We start from the raw sequence: 18,050 nt of genomic DNA on the forward strand, positions 1-18,050 counted from the left end.
TAGTTCCCTAATAAAATGATTAATGATAACAGCATAATGATTAATAATGATACATTATACTTTATAGCTTCTAGGAGATACAAGTAATTAACAGATTTCATTGCCTTCATCAGTTCTATGAGGCAGACAGAAAGAGAGAATATTATTCTTTTTATGGGAATTTAGAATACATCAGAGGTTAAGGCCATATCAAATAACATTTATATATTTCCTACGTCCATGGGTATGACAGGAGTTCATAAATGTGGGGAATATTTATTCATACAAATATTTCATTTATGTGCCTACTACAAACCAATGTAATCTGTCAAAAAGAGAAAAGTTTATAGCTTCCCAGACTGGTTACTGCCAGTGATTACCAACTTTTATCATTGTTTTGCTTAATTTTACTAAATTCCAGGAATGTACTCAAAGAAAACAATAGTTGCATGAAAGAACTTAAAGTGATATCAATTTATTGTGACTTGAAAATTTTCTTTTACTTAAGTTTCAGAGTTTGAAAATTACTGGTGTAGTTAAACAATATGCAATGGGAGAATTGCCTTGGAAATATGAGGGAACATCTGACTCAAGAGCCAACCTTCTATAGCTTAAGACAGAATTGGGTCTGGATCTGAATTTCCTAAAGTCTAGGCTTGAGTGCTTTCTACTCTAAGTTTGTGAAACATACAAGTGTAACTTTATAGTGCCACCTTATATCAGTATATGCTGCAAAGTAATATAGTTGTGAAAATCCATTTAAAAGACTAGTTTAAAAGAACTGCAGTAATTGACTATAAATGCAGTCACGCTGTAAGTTTAAAAATAAGACTTATTCTTTTGCTGTGCGAAAGGTTATTATTTTGGCATAGTCCCAATAGTTTATTTTTGCTTTTGTTTCCCTTGCTTGAGGAGACATATCCATAAATATTGCTAAGGCTGATGTCAGATTACAGCCTATGTTTTCTTCTAGTTATTTTATGGTTTCAGGTCTCACATTTAGGTCTTTAATCCATTTTGAGTTTATTGTGTGTGGTGTATGAAAGTGGTCCAGTTTCATTCTTTTGCATGTAGCTCTCTAGTTTTCCCAACACCATTCATTGAAGAGACTCTTTTCCCCATTGTATATTCTTGCCTCCTTTGTCATACATTAATCGACCATAAAGCATGGGTTTATTTCTGGAATCTATTCTGTTCCACTGTCCTATGTACCTATTTTCGTGCCATACTGTTGTGATTACTACAGCTTTGTAATATACTTTGAAATCTGGGATTGTGATACCTTCAGCTATGTTCCTTTTTCTCAAGATTGCTTTGACTCTTAGAAGTCTTTTGTGATTCCATATAAATTTTAGGATTATTTGTTCTAGTTCTGTAAAAATGCATTTGGTATTTTGATAGGGATTGCAATGAATCTGTAGATTGCTTTAGATAGTATGGACATTTTAATGGTATTAATTCTTTCATTCCATGAGCATGATATAACTGTTTGTCTATGTCCTCTTTGATTTCATCATTGTCTCAGTTTTCAGAGCACAGGTCTTTCATCTCCTTGGTTAAATTTATTTTAAGGTTTTTTATTTTTATTTTTTTGATGCAACTGTAAATGGAATTGTTTTCTTCTCTTTCTGCTACTTTGTTATTAGTGTATAAAAATGCAATAGATTTCAGCATATTCATTTTGTATGCTGCAGCTTTACTGAATTCATTTATCAGTTTTAATAGTTTTTTGGAGCCTTTAGGGTTTCTATATATAGCATCATGTTATCTGCAAATAATTACCAATTTGGATGCCTTTTAATTCCTTTTCTTGTCTGATTGCTGCAATTAGGATTTCTAGTACTATGTTGAATAAAAGTATTGAGAATGGACAGCCTTGTCCTGTTCCTGACCTTAGAGGAAAAGTTTTCAGTTTTCACCACTGAGTATGATATTACCTCTGGGTTTTTCATATGTAGACTTTATTAGTTTGAGGTATGCTTCCTCTAAACCCACTTTGTTTAAAGTTTTTATCACAAACAAATGCATTCTGTCAAATGTTTTTTCTGCATCTATTGAAATAATCATATGGTTTTTATCCTTCTTCTTGTGAATGTGATGTATCACAAGGAATGGTTTATGAATATTGAACCATGCTTGCATCCCTGGGATAAAAACTTTTGCACAGCAAAGGAAACCATCAACAAAATAAAAAGGCAATCTAGTGAATGGGGGCAGATATCTGCAAATGATATACCTGATAAAGGGTTAACATCCAAGATATAAAAAGAACTTACACAACTCAATACCAAAAACCAATCTGAAGTTAAAAAAAAATGGGCAGAGCACCTAAACAGACATTTTTCCAAAGAAGACATCCAGATGGTCAACAGACACATGAAAAGATGCTCAATATCAATAATCATCAGGGAAATGCAAATCAAAACCACAATGAAATAGCTCCTCACACCTGTGAGAATGGCTAGTATCAAAAAAATAAGATATAACAAGCGTTGATGAAGACATGGAGAAAAGAGAACCATCGTGCACTGTTGGTGGGAATGTAAACTGGTGCAGCCCACTATGAAAAACATGGAGGTTCCTCAAAAAACTAAAATAGTTGATCCAGTTATTCCTCTACAAGGTAATTACCCCCAGAAAACCAAAACACCAATTTGAAAAGATAGATACATGTACCCACATGTTTACTGCAGCATTATTTACAATAGTCAAGATATGGAAGCAACCCAAGGTGTCCAAAATAGATGATTAGATGAAGATATGGCATATAGACAACAATGGAATACTACTCAGACATAAAAAAAAATGAGATCTTGCCCTTTGTGACAACATGGGTAGACCTCATGGGTATTATACTAAGTGATATGAGTCAGAGAAAGACAAATACCATATGATTTCACTTATATGTAGAATTTAAAGACCAACAAGTGAATACACTAACAAAAAAACAGATTATTAAATACAGAAAACAAACTGGTGGTTGCTTGAGGGGAGGTTGGCTGGGGGATGGAGGAAATAGGTAAATGGGATTAAAAGGTATAAACTTCCAGTTATAAAATAAGTAAGTCACACAGATGAAATGTATAGCATAGGGAATATAATCAATAATAAAAAAAGGTCTCATTCTGGAATTGTATTTTATGTTCTTATGGTATATAAGGGATGACATACCTGCCCCAGGCTGCCTCATTCGTAGATGCTGTATTAACTGGAACACAGGAGGAGTCAATGACAGTTGATTTGTTCATCTTGTAGCAGAAACCGCAGTCTGGATCCAACATACATTCATTACAGTAACTGTAAAATAAAGAGTTATATCACGTTAAAGACAACTGATGTTCTTCTACATTTTCCATTATACTTTGCAGGAAGCTTGGGGCCACGGCACTCATGTTAGCCATGGCAAAGAGACATGTGCTGAGGCTGCTGGGAGCTGGTAGGTCTCCCCACCTGTCTCTCCCCTGGCTACAGCAACTGCAGAAGCCACTTTGAGATGGAGGGAGGCTTGGATCTGAGACACTGGGTGTAAAAGATCCCCAGCTGTCCCTCAGCAAATCAGCATTTGCTTTTCTAAGCCACTGAGATTTGTTACCAAAGCATGGACTGGCCCAATGTGACCCAGCAGAGTCGTTCCAAATTGTACCAAAGCATTTATTTCTCTTAAATGTCTCCATTCCGTATCCTATCTTTTAAAAGTGGAAAACATATTTCCCAATATAAATACTGAAATAGAAAATTCAGAGAATGAAAAACATTACATCTGAAGAAAAAAGTTAAAAACAAAAATATCACCACCCCAATAATGGTCACTGTTAACATCTTGGTAGGACATCTGTACTCTTAACAAATCTACAGAGTACCAACTATATGCTATGCTTAATTTAAAATAAGTTGGTATAGGAAAAAAGGCTAACTTTCTCTAAGTTAATTGCATCTACTGGTTGGATCACAGAGCCATAATCAATTAATCATTGCTCACATAACAGCAGTGTCCTAACTGCAGAAAACTCTAAAGAGGCAAAATCCTTTAGAGGGCAGGGTTTTCCAACCTAAGTCTACAAAGTACTTGTAAATGTGTTTTCTTGCGGTCAAATTCATTTGCCAGACAATTCTGGAGTACCTCAAACATGGCAGGCGCACACAGGGCGCTGCAGACACTAAGATGAATAGGACAAAGTCCCTGCTCCTGGGTAGATAAAAGGCAAGGACAGGAACAGATATACAAATAAATAAATGGCAGTGTAATAGAAATTAGTGTGAGCTACTCTAAGGACAGAGGCCTGTTCATCTGCCTGTAAGAGCTGGGGATAGTTTGGGAGGAGATACTTGACATAGATCATAAAAGAAATTTACCATGCAAAGAGGTAGAGGGCAGGGCATTTCAGAGGACTGCTTATTCTACAATTAAAGATCAGTCAGCACAGACTTATTATTGACTGTGTACAAGTAATTATATGACGGAGTGTGGGGGAGAAACAGGGTAAGTACTACTGTCAAGCATCCAAAAAAGAGGTGAATCCTCAAAATCAAAATACTTCCTTGATTAATTTAGCTAACTGGGAAAACACTGGCATTGTTTAAAAACAAGATTATCATTTCAGCCTCCTTCTGTAAACTTTTCCTTTGCAAACAGCCATCCTTAATTTTAAAGGAGACTTGAGACCCCTTGAGGCATAGCTTGGAGATATTGAGGATTCAGTTCCAGACCACTGCAATAAAGCAAATACCACAATAAATGAGTCTTTTGGTTTCCTGGTGCATATAAAAGTCATGTTTACTCTATACTGTAGTCTGTTGTGGGTGCTACAGCATTATATCTAAAAAAAATATACCAATGTACATACCTCAATTTAAAAATACATTATTGCTAAAAAATGCTACCATCACCTGAGCTTTTAGCAAGTCATAATGACTGATCATAGATCACCATAACAAATCTAATAATAATGAAAAAGTTTGAAATATTATGAGATTTGCCAAAACGTGACATATACAAAGTGAGCAAATGCTGTTGGAAAAATAGTGCCAACAGACTTGCTTGATGCGCGGTTGCTGCAAACCTTCAATTTGTAAAAGACACACTATTCTGTGAAATGCAATAAAGTGAAGCGCAGGAAAACGAGGTATGCCTGTACTAAAAGCAAAAAAGAGAGGGCTTTGAAAACCTACTGAAAGGTCAATATACTTTAGAGAGGTGATACAGCATTGCAAATATAAAAGAGTCCACACCTGTGATAAGCAAAAGAAACAGAACAACAGGAAGCTTTAGAAGTACTGTGAGCTTCTAGCTTTCACAACTAGACAGGGCTAATCTGGAAAGGAAGGGAATTCCTGCTAGCACTTTGTTGGTTTCTTCCACCCATGTGAGGTAGAATCTAACAACCCTGATTTTTCCAACGGCTTTAAATGATACTTATTTGGGAAAGGTCAACTCATCCAACGGTAGAGAAATGACTCTATTTCTTTAAAAATAAGTAGTTCCTACAACAGGCCAAAAAAAGTAATGATGAAGGCTAACAGTTACCGAGAACCTACCACACGAGCATGTCAGACATCACAAGGTGTCACTGATGATGCTTTGCCTCCTCCATCCCTCATTCAGTCATCTGACTCTGACCACAACCTCCCGTTCTTCCAGCTTGCTTATAAATGATCCCAGCTCTGCCCTGGTGATTCGTTCAATACAAATATGTGCCAGGCACTATTCTGGGGGTTGGGCCACATTAGTAAACAGAACAGATTCCCTGCCCTCATGGAGCTGTTAGACTTCCTGGTGACTCTGGTTCATTGAACCCTCTACTTGTTCCCTATTCATTAGCTTTTTACTTTCTTTGGTTCATCCTTATCTAGCTTATGGATCATGGCCTATCATTTCAACATCCTAAATTTCCTTGCCCATTTCTTTCCATCTCACCCGACTAGCAAAAATCCTAGCCATATGTGAACGTCAACGTTTGCTTTTTCTATGCCTTCCCCACAGACCTGAATGCAGCTGAGGGAATCACACAACAGGGCAGCTCAGTAGTTCTCTAGAATACACTGCTACCAGCCTCCAAAGGATCCTCAATGGCCTGACATTCCTAATAATTTTCTGTAGTCAACTCCACACAAGGACTTTACAACCACATTACATGGGGACTATTCTTCAAATCTCCAATGCTCTGTCCTTTTAGTCACTTCATATCCAGCTTCACCTCAAGTCTACCTTCACATAGAAAACAGATGAAAGTGGTAAAGATGGTAACTTTATAATCTTACAGCAAACATAGAAATAATCATAATGTCCTCTGCTCCAGTAACAAAGAGAAATTGTTTTTCTTTTCTATCTGGGCTTTCGTTCCGTTCCATCTCCTTAGCCCATTTCAGACCCTTTTGATTACTGCTCCTTCTTTCTCTTAACGTCTGTTGTCTTAAGGTGGAAGATTAGCTTTTTGATTTGGTATCTTTCTTCCTTTTTACTGTAGAAAGTTGTAACTATGAATTTCCCTCTGAACACTGCTGTACTTACATCCCACATTTGGTATGTTTGGTTTTCATTTTCATTCATCTCAAAAGAATTTTCTAATTTTCCTTGTGACTCCTTTGACCCACTGGATTAAGAAGTGTTATTTAATTTTCACATATTCATGAATTTCCCAATTTTTTTCTGTTAGTGATTTTCAGTTTCACTCCATTGTTATCAGAAAACACTTAGTATGATTTCAGACCTTTTAAAATTTATTGAGGCTTGTTTTGTGGCCTGGCATATGATCTATCCTGGAGAATCTTCCTTGTGCACTTACGGAGTGTATATTCTATTGGTAGCAGAGTATTCTCGAAATGTCTGTTAGATCTGGATGATTTGTAGTCAATACACTAATTTTCTTTTGGGAGGGGATGTTTTTTAGATCCTCTTCTTTTAATTTAAATTTTAGTTAACATACTGTGCAGTATTGGTTTTAGGAGAATTCAGTAATTCATCACTTAAATACAACACCAAGTGCTCATCACAAGTGCCTCCTTAATACCCATCAGCCACCTAGCCCATCCCTCACCCACCTCCCTCCAACAACCCTTAGTTTGTTTTCTATTTTTAAGAGTCTCTTATGGTTTGTTTCCCTCCCCCCCCCATATGTTCATCAATTTTCTTTCTTTTTTAAAAAATATTTTATTTATTTATTTATTTATTTATGGACAGCACAAGTGGGAGGGGCAGAGGGAGAGAGAGAATCTCAAGCAGACTCCACGCTGAGTGTAGAGCCTGACATGGGGCTCGATCCCAGGACCCTTGAGATCATGACCTGAGCCAAAACCAAGAATCAGATGCTTAAGAGACTGCACCCCATCTATTTTCTTTCTTAAATTCCACATGAGTGAGATCATATGGTATTTGTCTTTCTCTGACTTATTTCACTTAGCATAATACACTCTAGCTCCACCTACATCATTGTGAATGATAAGATTTCATTCTTTTTGATGGCTGAGTAATATTCCATTACATATATATACATACATATGTATGTGTATATATATATATATAGTAGTGTATGTGTGATACACTACTATATATATACATACACACATACACTACTATATATATACATACACACATACACTACATCTCCATATCTTTACCCATTCATCAGTCGATGGACATTTGGGCTCTCTCCATAGTTTGGCTATTGTTGAAATTGCTGCTATGAACATTGGGGTGCATGTACCCCTTTGAATCTGTACTTTTGTATCCTTTGGGTAAATACCTAGTAGTGCAATTACTGGATCGAAAGGTAGTTCTATTTTTAACTTTCTGAGAAACCTCCATACTGCTTTCCACAGGGGCTGCACAAGTTTGTATGCCCACCAGCAGTATAAGAGGGTTCCCCTTTCTCCTCATCCTCACCAACATCTGTTGTTTCCTATGTTGTTAATTTTGGCCATTCTGACAGGTGTGAGGTGGTAGCTCATCATGGTTTTGATTTGTATTTCCCTGATGATGAGTGATGTTGAGCTTCATTTCATGTGTCTGTTAGCCATCTGGATGTCTTCTTTGGAAAAGTGTCTATTCATGTGTTTTGCCCATTTCTTAACTGGATTATTTGTTTTTTTGGGTGTTGAGTTTGAAAAGTTCTTTATAGATTTTGGAAACTAACCCTTTATCAGATATATTGTTTGCAAATATGTTCTTCCATTCCAATGGTTGCCTTTTAGTTTTGTTGATTGTTTTCTTGTCTGTGCAGAAGCTTTTTATCTTGATTGAGTCCCGATAGTTCATTTTTGCTTTTGTCTCCCTTGCCTGTGGTAACGTGTCTAGTAAGAAGTTGCTACGGCTGAGGTCAAAGAAGTTATTGCCTGTGTTTTCCTCTAGGATTTTGATGGTTTCCTATCTCACATTTAGGTCTTTCATCCATTTTGAGTTTATTTTTGTGTATGGTGTGAGGAAATGGTTCAGTTTCATTCTTTTGCATGTGGCTGTCCAGTTTTCCCAACACCATTTGTTGGAAACACTGTCTTTTTTCCATTGGATATTCTCCCCTGCTTTGTCAAAAATTAGTTGACCATATAGTTATGGGTCCATTTCTGGGTTTTCTATTCTATTGATCTGTGTGTCTGTTTTTGTGCCAATACCATACTGTCTTGATGACTAAAGCTTTGTAATATAGCTTGGAGTCTGGAATAGTGATGCCTCCAGCTTTGCTTTTCCTTTTCAAGATTGCTTTGGCTATTTGTGGTCTTTTGTGGTTCCATACAAATTTTAGGATTTTTTTGTTCTAGCAATGTGAAAAATGCTGGTGGTATTTTGATAGGGATTGCACTGAATGTGTAGATTGTTTTGAGTAGCAGGATACAAAATCAACGTAGAGAAATCTGCTGCATTTCTATATACCAGCAATGAAGCAGCAGAAAGAGAAATCAAAGAATGTTATGTCTTCTAAAAGGGATACCCTGACTTTCTTTTAAACTTTTATTTTCTAATTCTAAAAAGTTTCAGAAGAGGCAATATTTATGATTATGGTTTCTATAATGGGAAGATATTTATGAGGTGCTCACTCATTATATTTAAAAATAGTACAATGCTAATGAAAGAATGTATCTCTCAGTGTAATGCTATTATAGTTGTCACTATGATCCAAATTGTGACATTAACGAGGAACTCTCTAGCCACCCTATGCTTTGAAATATCAGCAAGTTCTCAATAAATAAAAGAGATAGTGTTAGGAGTACTATGCAGATATCAGCAGCTCCTATCAGGTAAGTGTGCCTAGTGAAATGCATAACAGGAGTGTGTGTTATAGAGATTTTAGGGACCCATCAGTGTTTATACAAATACAATCACAAAGACATAAAATAGGCTCTTTTAATATAAAAGTTTTCAAACGGTGATGATAATAAATAACAGATAACAGAAAGAACTGTGTACTTACTTTCAATTTATTGACTGAAAAGTTGCATATAAATGTGTATGTTTGTTTGTATAATACACACATTTCTTTACCTAAATACACACATGTACATATACAAACATGCACATACATGCCATTTTATATTTGCAAAGTTGAAGCTGAGATTTGTGTTTTTAACTATGTTAACCAAAGGTTCATGTAGTATAATAGGAAAATACTTAGCCCTATTGAAAGAGACAGGCTTGGCAGATCGAGCTCTCTTCTTTTTACCTCCCCTGTAGAGAGTTTATTGTGAACTTTTCTGAGATAAAATGGGAGAACCAGTCCAAGAATTCATAAAAGATTAGACAGTTACAAAAAATTAGAGGCTAAAGTACCAGTAAATGTTAAAAAGGAATGGAAGGAAAGAAGCCTACTCTGAGAAACAGGTTAAATTCACCCCCTTTAATAATATACCAAAGAGCAAGAGTTTGTGATTGCTTTTAATCTGCAGGCCTTACTGCTGTGAATCTTTTGCATCTAACTCAGGAATCCATTGTATTCATAGCCTCACTTTCTAAGGGGAAGAGATGAGAAATAGGACTATGTTCCAGATACTTGGAAATAAGACTTATGTTCCAAAATCCATTTGTGTATGGATTTGATCAGAGAGACATGAATTATAGGGAACAATTCACAGCTTGATTCAAGCCTCATGGACCAACATATAGCGAAGCAAGGTGTAACCTGTGTAATGGAACTGCAGAGAACTAGTAAATCTGCTGTCAATATAAGTGACATTCATTCTTCACTTTACATACTCAGCAGGTATCTCTTGAACAGTTGTCTGTCAGGTAACATGGAAATCACTAGGAATAAAAGATGTACAAGACAAAAATCTCTCCCTTGAGAAGGTCACAGTGCAGTAAGAGAAGGCAAACATATCATAAACCCTTAGAAATAATAATGTGATGGGCAGTAATAATAGTAGTCTTTTGTGAGCCTCTGACACCACAGTGATCTATCTAAGTTTGCTAGGGTCAAGAAGTTTTACAGAGGAGGTGATGCCAAATGTGAGTCTTGAAGGAAATATGTAGGAAAATAAAGGTGGAAAGTAATAGTCCAGACAGAGAATACAATAGGGAAAAGCATAAGAGCTTGTCCTCCTCTGACTCCTGCAGTTCATATGGACAGGCTAGAGCCCATGGCACCTGGGAAGAAATAGCAAGACAAGATTGCCATGCTAAGAGGGGTAGATTGTGCCATAGTGAGGAGTTGGATCTTCATCATACAGACTGGGGGACGCTACTGCAGAGTTTAAATAGGGGAGAGATCTGATCAGGTGAGATGTAAGGCAGTAGAGTGGATGGAGTGGCACTTGTCTGGGGGCAGGAGGACGTGTTAGAAGACAGATGGAAGAGCTGAGATGAGAGGTGGTAAGGATGGAGAGCGGAGGAACCACACACATTTTGGGGACAAACCTGAGGGACCTGTGGCTATTTAAATGTGGGCATTCTGGATCACACTCAGGTTTTTAAATTGTGAGACATAAAAGAACAGCAGCTTTGACAGGAAACCCAAAGATCGAGCTCTAGGGGTGTTGAGTTTGAGGTACTTATGAAACATCCAGAGAACTGGGCAGTTGGAAATATGGGCCTGGCACTTAGGGAAGGGAAACAAACTGGAGAAACAGTTCATGGAGTCTCAGCGTGTCGGTGATAGTAAAGGTCACATAAGGGTGATGCTTTGCAGCAAAAGTGTACAGTGTGAAGGGACACTGCCAAGAAGAGAAGCAAAGCAGAAAGGACCAAGAGGAGAAGGAAAAGACTAAGAAGCAGCAGTCTGAGGAAAGGAAGAAACATAAAAGGGACTAGTGTTAAGGGGTAAGGAAGTGCCAGGAACAAGGGAAACATTGTAGGAAAATTTATCACAGATCAATAAATTAAGATTAGGAGAGCGCCCAGAGCTAACAACGAGAAGACCCTTGGCAACCTCAGAGCAGCTTTCACAAAGCGGTGAGGCATGGCCCGCTTCATGGAGTCAGTGCCAGCAGCTCCCCAGATTGTTAACATAATTTCCGATCACTTAGGTAATTTTTTTTTTTTTAATTCTCAAAAGTTCCCTACTTACGCAGTCCAAATAAGGGAGAGGGGTCACCTGACATCCACAGGCTGGCCAAGAAAGAAGGCAGGAGTCCTGGAGTTTTGTTTGTAGCACGCACGCAGACTCCCAGTCCTGCAGAGGGCTACAGCAAGGCGGGCCGTTGTGGCCTCAACCCAGCCCTCCATCCCTACCCACCCCCACCCCCCCACCCCCCCGCCAGGGTGTTCTCTGGTTGATTTGGTTCCAAGTCACCTGCCAAAAGCAGCAGGGCAGTTAGGAGTGAGGAGAGGGTGGTAGGGAAAGTTCAGAGTAGCTGTCTTGGGACACAGAGTGCCATTATTGCACAAAGTAGGGTGTGAAATTCATGCATGAGGAACGAGCGAGTGAACACAGTTCCTCGCAGGCAATGGAGTTGGGCCTGAGCCAGCGGCTGGCCCTCATGGCCACCATTTGCCGCTGCCGACTGTCCGCAGGCTAGGCCCTGCCAGAGACAGGCATTTTCAGACCAAACACTGTCCCTAATGCTCCATCTCATTGGGTTTAATGACACATACTTAAAAACAAATGGACCGTTTTCTAGAGGGCTGAGTTCACACTCGACTTCACAGAGTAGAAACTAAAAATGTTCTAAATTAACCCCAATCAATTTTTTAAAGATTTGCCGAGGAGAGAGAAGAGGGCACCTTCGGTTAAGCCCCTGGTGCCATGTGAAACATGTAAACAATTGATTAAATGAAAACACGCCGTCCTTTCTTTCCCTTAGACACTAAGCTACCTCTTTTTCTGCTCTTTTTTACTTTAATTGGAAACATTTTAAAGTTTCAGGACCAGTTTTCTAAATATGTGAACACTTATTGTTTTTCTCCCTTTCTAAAAAGTTCAGAGATTAAAAACTTAAATCTTCCTTCCCTTCAACTAGCAAGAAACAAACTGTTTGGTTCTAATTGTAATTTTATTATCTAGATTATATATTTTCCCATCTGTTTAGAGTGTCTAGTATGCTCTGCATTCAGTTCCCCTAACAATTTCTAGAAGAGCAGCATCATCAGCTATTATATAACCTCCCCAAGTGAAAGTATCCACAATCAAGAACAATAGCATGAATTCTGGGCACACTTATTTATCACAAATTCTCTCTAAATATCATAATGTCCTGGTACTAAGAAATTTCACAGGATGCGATTTAAAAGAGGACCCTCTCTTAATGTGGCTTTTTTCTTCAGGCTTCAAGGAAATTAGCCCTTCTAGCTGGTGTTTCTGAAACTGAGTTATCAAAATTACTAACCAATTTCATTTGGGTTGTGGACTGAATGTTTGCAAATTGTCCACTTTAGCCTCTAGCAGTTTAAAAACTGAGCTCAGGTTAAGGAACCCTCTGGCAATTAGATTGACCGTCTTTCTATTTCATTCTTTTTTTTTTTTTTTAAAGATTTTATTTATTTATTTGACAGAGAGAGACACAACAAGAGAGGGAACACAAGCAGGGGGAGTGGGGGAGGGAGAAGCAGGCTTCCTGCGGAGCAGGGAGCCCGATGCGGGGCTAGATCCCAGGACCCTGGGACCATGACCTGAGCCGAAGGCAGACGCTTAACGACTGAGCCACCCAGGCGCCCTTTCTATTTCATTCTAAAAATGACTCAGATATTCACTTCACCCCACCCACCCCCCAAAATTATTCTCCATAAATGGGCAGAACAGGCTAATGAATCTACAGTAATGCCTTGATTTATAGAGCTGTCATGCTTTGATTCATTCAATAAACATATTTTAAGGAACCAGCTTACAATGGGGTGTTGCAGGTAACAGTTGATAAACATGGTCTTTTCCCTTGGGATATAGACCTCACAGTCGATTTTGCAAACCAGTCAGTAAAGAACATTGGAATTCTATGATGGAGGTGTGCACGAAGCAAAGAGGAGGGCCATCTCTATCAACTGTACTACACACTGATTTGTCTGAAATTTAAAATATTTTGTATCAATAGGGAGGTATCCTCATTTTGTTTAATTCATTCAGTAATTCCTTTTATAAAGCACAGTCCTTTTGTAAATACCTTAATTCATTTCTTTTGTAAATTTAGTTTCTTAAAGTAGAGCACACTTATACTTTCTGCCCTTGAAATCAGCATGCAAGAGTAAACATTTGTGAGATGTCACAATATTATAATGTTTTACATGGTTAAAGTTTATGAGAATGAAGAGTTAGCGTATATGTATTTTTCTTTTTTTTTTTTTCCCTTCATGTAGAATCTTGCAACTGGGTAGTTTCTTAGAGATCATGTGCTCTTGAAATGGAAAACTTGAAGTCCAGAATTTAGAATTCACCCCAGGTCACAGTGTGAAGAGGATAAATGGGGCCTAATTAGCCAGTTTGCTTTCACACAAAAATGTTTTCATCTGTGCTTAGGATATTCTTTTTTTTTTTTTTAAGATTTTATTTATTTATTTGACAGAGAGAGAGACAGGAGAGAGGGAACACAAGCAGGGGCAGTGGGAGAGAGAGAAGCAGGCTTCCTGATGAGCAGGGAGCCTGATGTGGGGCTCCATCCCAGGACCCCGGGGCCACGACCCGAGCCGAAGGCAGACGCATAATGACTGAGCCACCCAGGTGTCCCTGTGCTTAGAATATTCTTATGAGCATTCATCTAGTGCCACTATATTTAAGTTTTCAGCCTTTATATGTATAAGACGTGACATAAATTCATCAGGTCATGTTCAAGAAAGCCTTAAAGAGTAAATCACGAATAAAAAATAGCCATTTCTAGATGTTATTCATTTTTCATGCCATTTGTTAGAGCCACAGTTATGATACATGCTCTCTGTAAAAGGTCAATTAGCAGATTCCCCAGGATATTTAAAGTTTTGTGTTACCTTCTAAATGTCAAGTTGAAGTTAGAAATATTATTACATTTGGGAGAATTTTGCCATAGTCTTTATGATGAAAAGAATTTCAGGTCAAGAATGTGGTAGGAAATTTTATCTTGCTTCTGCAAGCCTGAGGGACTCTAAGTCCAAATGACTCTGTGGTGGCAAGGAAATGGAATACTGTTTCATACTTGGCCTCTTTTTACTGAGTGACCCATGTGAAACGGTATGCAGGGCAAGTATGTAGTAGAGAGGAGAGCTTCTCAAGTTTTTTCAGTAAGGGAAAGGCTTGAGCCTGCACATTTTCTGTGGTATATTCTAGGAGAGGTTGAAAAGTAGAAAGAGAAGAAAATAACCAATTGGACAAGGTGTTGGTGCGGGTGAAGACCAGAGGGATCAAGGTTAAAAGCCCTGGTGGAGGGATGACATTTTGCAGAGCCTGGAAGAAAAGAGTGAAGACAGACCTGGCTACTGAGATCTTTGTTCATGTCTGAGTTTAAAGCTGAGAATGTTCCTACCTAGTCCCTTCAGTTTTCACCACAAGCAAGACAATGCCATCTTGTAAGAGATGGGCAGGAGGATAGGATTGGATTAGAGGAGAGTTGTGGGTGTTTGGGACATCAGTTGTGGGCTGGGGAAAGGCACCGACCAGTGACAGGTAAAAGTTCCCAATTAGCAGTGAGGATCCAGCTGTGGTTGAATACTGTGAATGTGTACTTTTATCAGTGTGCCTGGTTGTGTTAATTCTCCACCAGTACAGAGCAACCTAGATGCAGAAAGAAAAGAAGATGGTTGGAAAGTGTCAAATATAAAAGTTTATAGGTGATATACAGAAGTACCAAAATACAAAGATTTGGAGGGTCTGGTTAGAATGGTTAAGGAGATTTCACCATGAAAGTGACAGAGAAGGATGAAGAGCCATGGAGTGACTGAAAGTTCAGGAAGAAAGGATATGAAAGTTCTCTGAGGTAGAAAAGCAGTTGTCCTAGGATAAGGAAGTGAGATCTTGAAGCGGAAGGAGTGAGAAATATGCATATGTATGTATTCTAGATCAGGGATCAGCAAACTTCCTGTCAAGGATTAGATAGTAATATTTGTGGCTTTGCAGGCCCTATAGATCCTGTTAAAACCTCTTGGCTCTGCTGTTGAAGCTTGACAGCCATCATAAACAGTAAGTAAACAATGGGTATAGCTGTGTTCCAGTAAAACTTTATTTGCAAAACAGATGGTGGTCTGATTTGTCTCAAGGGCTGTAGTTTCCCGACCTCTGTTCTAGATTATGACAATTTCCAGGATGTGACAAAGTTAAGTGTAAGTGCACAGACTATTAGAAAACAGGGGGCTAAGATGCTTTAAGATTAGTGCATCAAGACCCACAATTGTATGGTCAACTTAACTTTGACAAAGCAGGGAAGAATATCCAATGGAAAAAAGACAGTCTTTTCAACAAATGGTGTTGGGAAAACTGGACAGCCACATGCAAAAGAATGAAACTGAACCATTTCCTCACACCATACACAAAAATAAATTCAAAATGGATGAAAGACCTAAATGTGAGACAGGAAACCATCAAAATCCTAGAAGAGAAGACAGGCAACAAGCCCTCCAACATTGGCCCTAGCAAATTCTTACTAGATAAGTCTCCAGAGGCAAGGGAAACAAAAGTAAAAATGACTATTGGGACTTCATTAAGATAAAAATCTTCTGGACAGCAAAGGAAACAATCAACAAAACTAAAAGGCAACCATTGGAATGGAAGAACATATTTGCAAACAATATATCTGATAAAGGGTTAGTTTCCAAAATCTATAAAGAACTTACCAAACTCAACACCCCAAAAAACAAATAATCCAGTTAAGAAATGGGCAAAACACATGAATAGACACTTTTCCAAAGAAGACATCCAGATGGCTAACAGACACATGAAATGATGTTCAACATCACTCATCATCAGGGAACTGCAAATCAAAAACCTCAATAGATACCACCTTACACCTGTCAGAATGACTAAAATTAACAACACAGGAAATGATAATGTTGGTGAGGATGTGGAGAAAGGGGAACTCTCTACCTTGCTGGTGGGAATGCAAACTGGTGTGGCCACTCTGGAAAACAGTATGGAGGTTCCTCAAAAAGTTAAAAACAGAACTACCGTACAATCCAGCAAGTGCACTGGATACAAAAATACAGATTCAAAGGGGTACATGCACCCTGATGTTTATAGTAGCATTATCAACCACAGTCAAACTATGGAGAGAGCCCAGATGTCCACTGACTGATGAATGGATAAAGAAGATGCTGACACAGAATGGAGTATTACTCAGCCATCAAAAAGAATAAAATCTTGCCATTTGCAATGATGTGCATGGAGCTAGAGGGTATTATGCAAACTGAAATAGGTCAGAGAAAGACAAATACTGTATGATTTCCTCATATGTGGAATTTAAGAAACAAAACAAATGAGCAAAGAAAAAAAGAGAGAGAGAAACCAAGAAACAGAATCTTAACTACAGAGAACTCATGGTTCAGAGGGGAAGCAGGGACGGGGGGAGATAGGTGATGGGGATTAAGAGTACACTTATCATGATGAGCACTGAATAATGTATAGAAGTGTTGAATCACTACATTGTACAACTGAAACTAATGTAACACTGTATATTAATAGTGGAATTAAAAAAATAAGCTTAATTTAAAAAACAAAAGAATGTGTATTCTGCCAATTTTATTTTATTTTTTAAGATTTTATTTATTTACTTGACAGAGAGAGACGGAACACAAGCAGGGGGAGTGGGAGAGGGAGAAGCAAGTTACCCGCTGAGCAGGGAGCCTGATGCAGGGCTCGATCCCAGGACCCTGGGATTATGACCTGAGCTGAAGGCAGACGCTTAATGACTGAGCCACCCAGGAGCCCCTATTCTGCCAATTTTAGATGAAATGTTCTTTATGTATCTATTAAGTCCGTCTGGTCTAAAGAGTTGTTTAAAGCCAGTGTTTCCTTATTGATTTTCTGTCTGGATAATCTAACCACTGATGTAAGTGGGGTATTAAAGTCCCCTACAATTATTGTATTATTATCAATTTCTCCCTTTATGTCTGCTAATTGTTTGTGTTATATATTTAGGTGCTCCTATGTTGGGTGCATAAATATTGACAACTGTTTTATCTTCTTAGATTAATCCTTTTATCACTAGGTACTGCCCTTCTTTGTTTTTGTTACAGTCCTTGTTTTAAAATCCATTTTGTCAGGGCTCTTGGGTAGCTCAGTCAGTTGAGCGTCTGCCTTTGGCTTGGGTCATGGTCCCGGGGTCCTGGGATCAAGCCCTGCGTTGGGCTCCCTGCTTGACAGGGAGCCTGCTTCTCCCTCTTCCACTCTCCCTGCTTGTGCTCTCCCTCTTTCTCTCTCTGTCAGATAAATAAATAAAATCTTTTTTTTAAAAGAAGTCTATTTTGTTTAATATGAGTATTGTTACTTCAGCTTTCCTTTCACTTCCATATGCATGGGTTATTTTTTTTCAGCTCTTCACTTTCAGTCTGTGTCTTTGGATCTGAAGCAAGTCTCTTATAGGCAACATATAACTGGATGTTGTTTTGGGGTTATTTGGGTTTGGTTTTGTTTGGTTTTTAAATCCATTCAGCCACCCTATGTCTTTTGATTGGAGCATTTAGTCCAATTTACATTTAAAGTAAATGTTGATAGGTATGTACTTATTGCCATTTTGCTAATCATTTTCTGGTTGTTTCTGTA

General features: G+C 38.2%; 1 protein-coding gene across 1 annotated transcript in view; it reads right to left on the minus strand.

Moving 5' to 3' along the window:
- Positions 1–18,050, minus strand: part of SLC2A13 (solute carrier family 2 member 13) — a 361,603-nt gene that overhangs the window by 63,766 nt on the left and 279,787 nt on the right. The window contains exon 7 of the mRNA XM_032432696.1: positions 3,151–3,276. Within this exon, the coding sequence (XP_032288587.1) occupies positions 3,151–3,276 (126 nt within the window). The remainder of the gene's footprint in view (positions 1–3,150; positions 3,277–18,050) is intronic.

The sequence above is a fragment of the Phoca vitulina genome, unplaced genomic scaffold (genome assembly GCF_004348235.1).
Source record: "Phoca vitulina isolate PV1807 unplaced genomic scaffold, GSC_HSeal_1.0 scaffold49, whole genome shotgun sequence".
Classification (NCBI taxonomy): domain Eukaryota; kingdom Metazoa; phylum Chordata; class Mammalia; order Carnivora; family Phocidae; genus Phoca; species Phoca vitulina.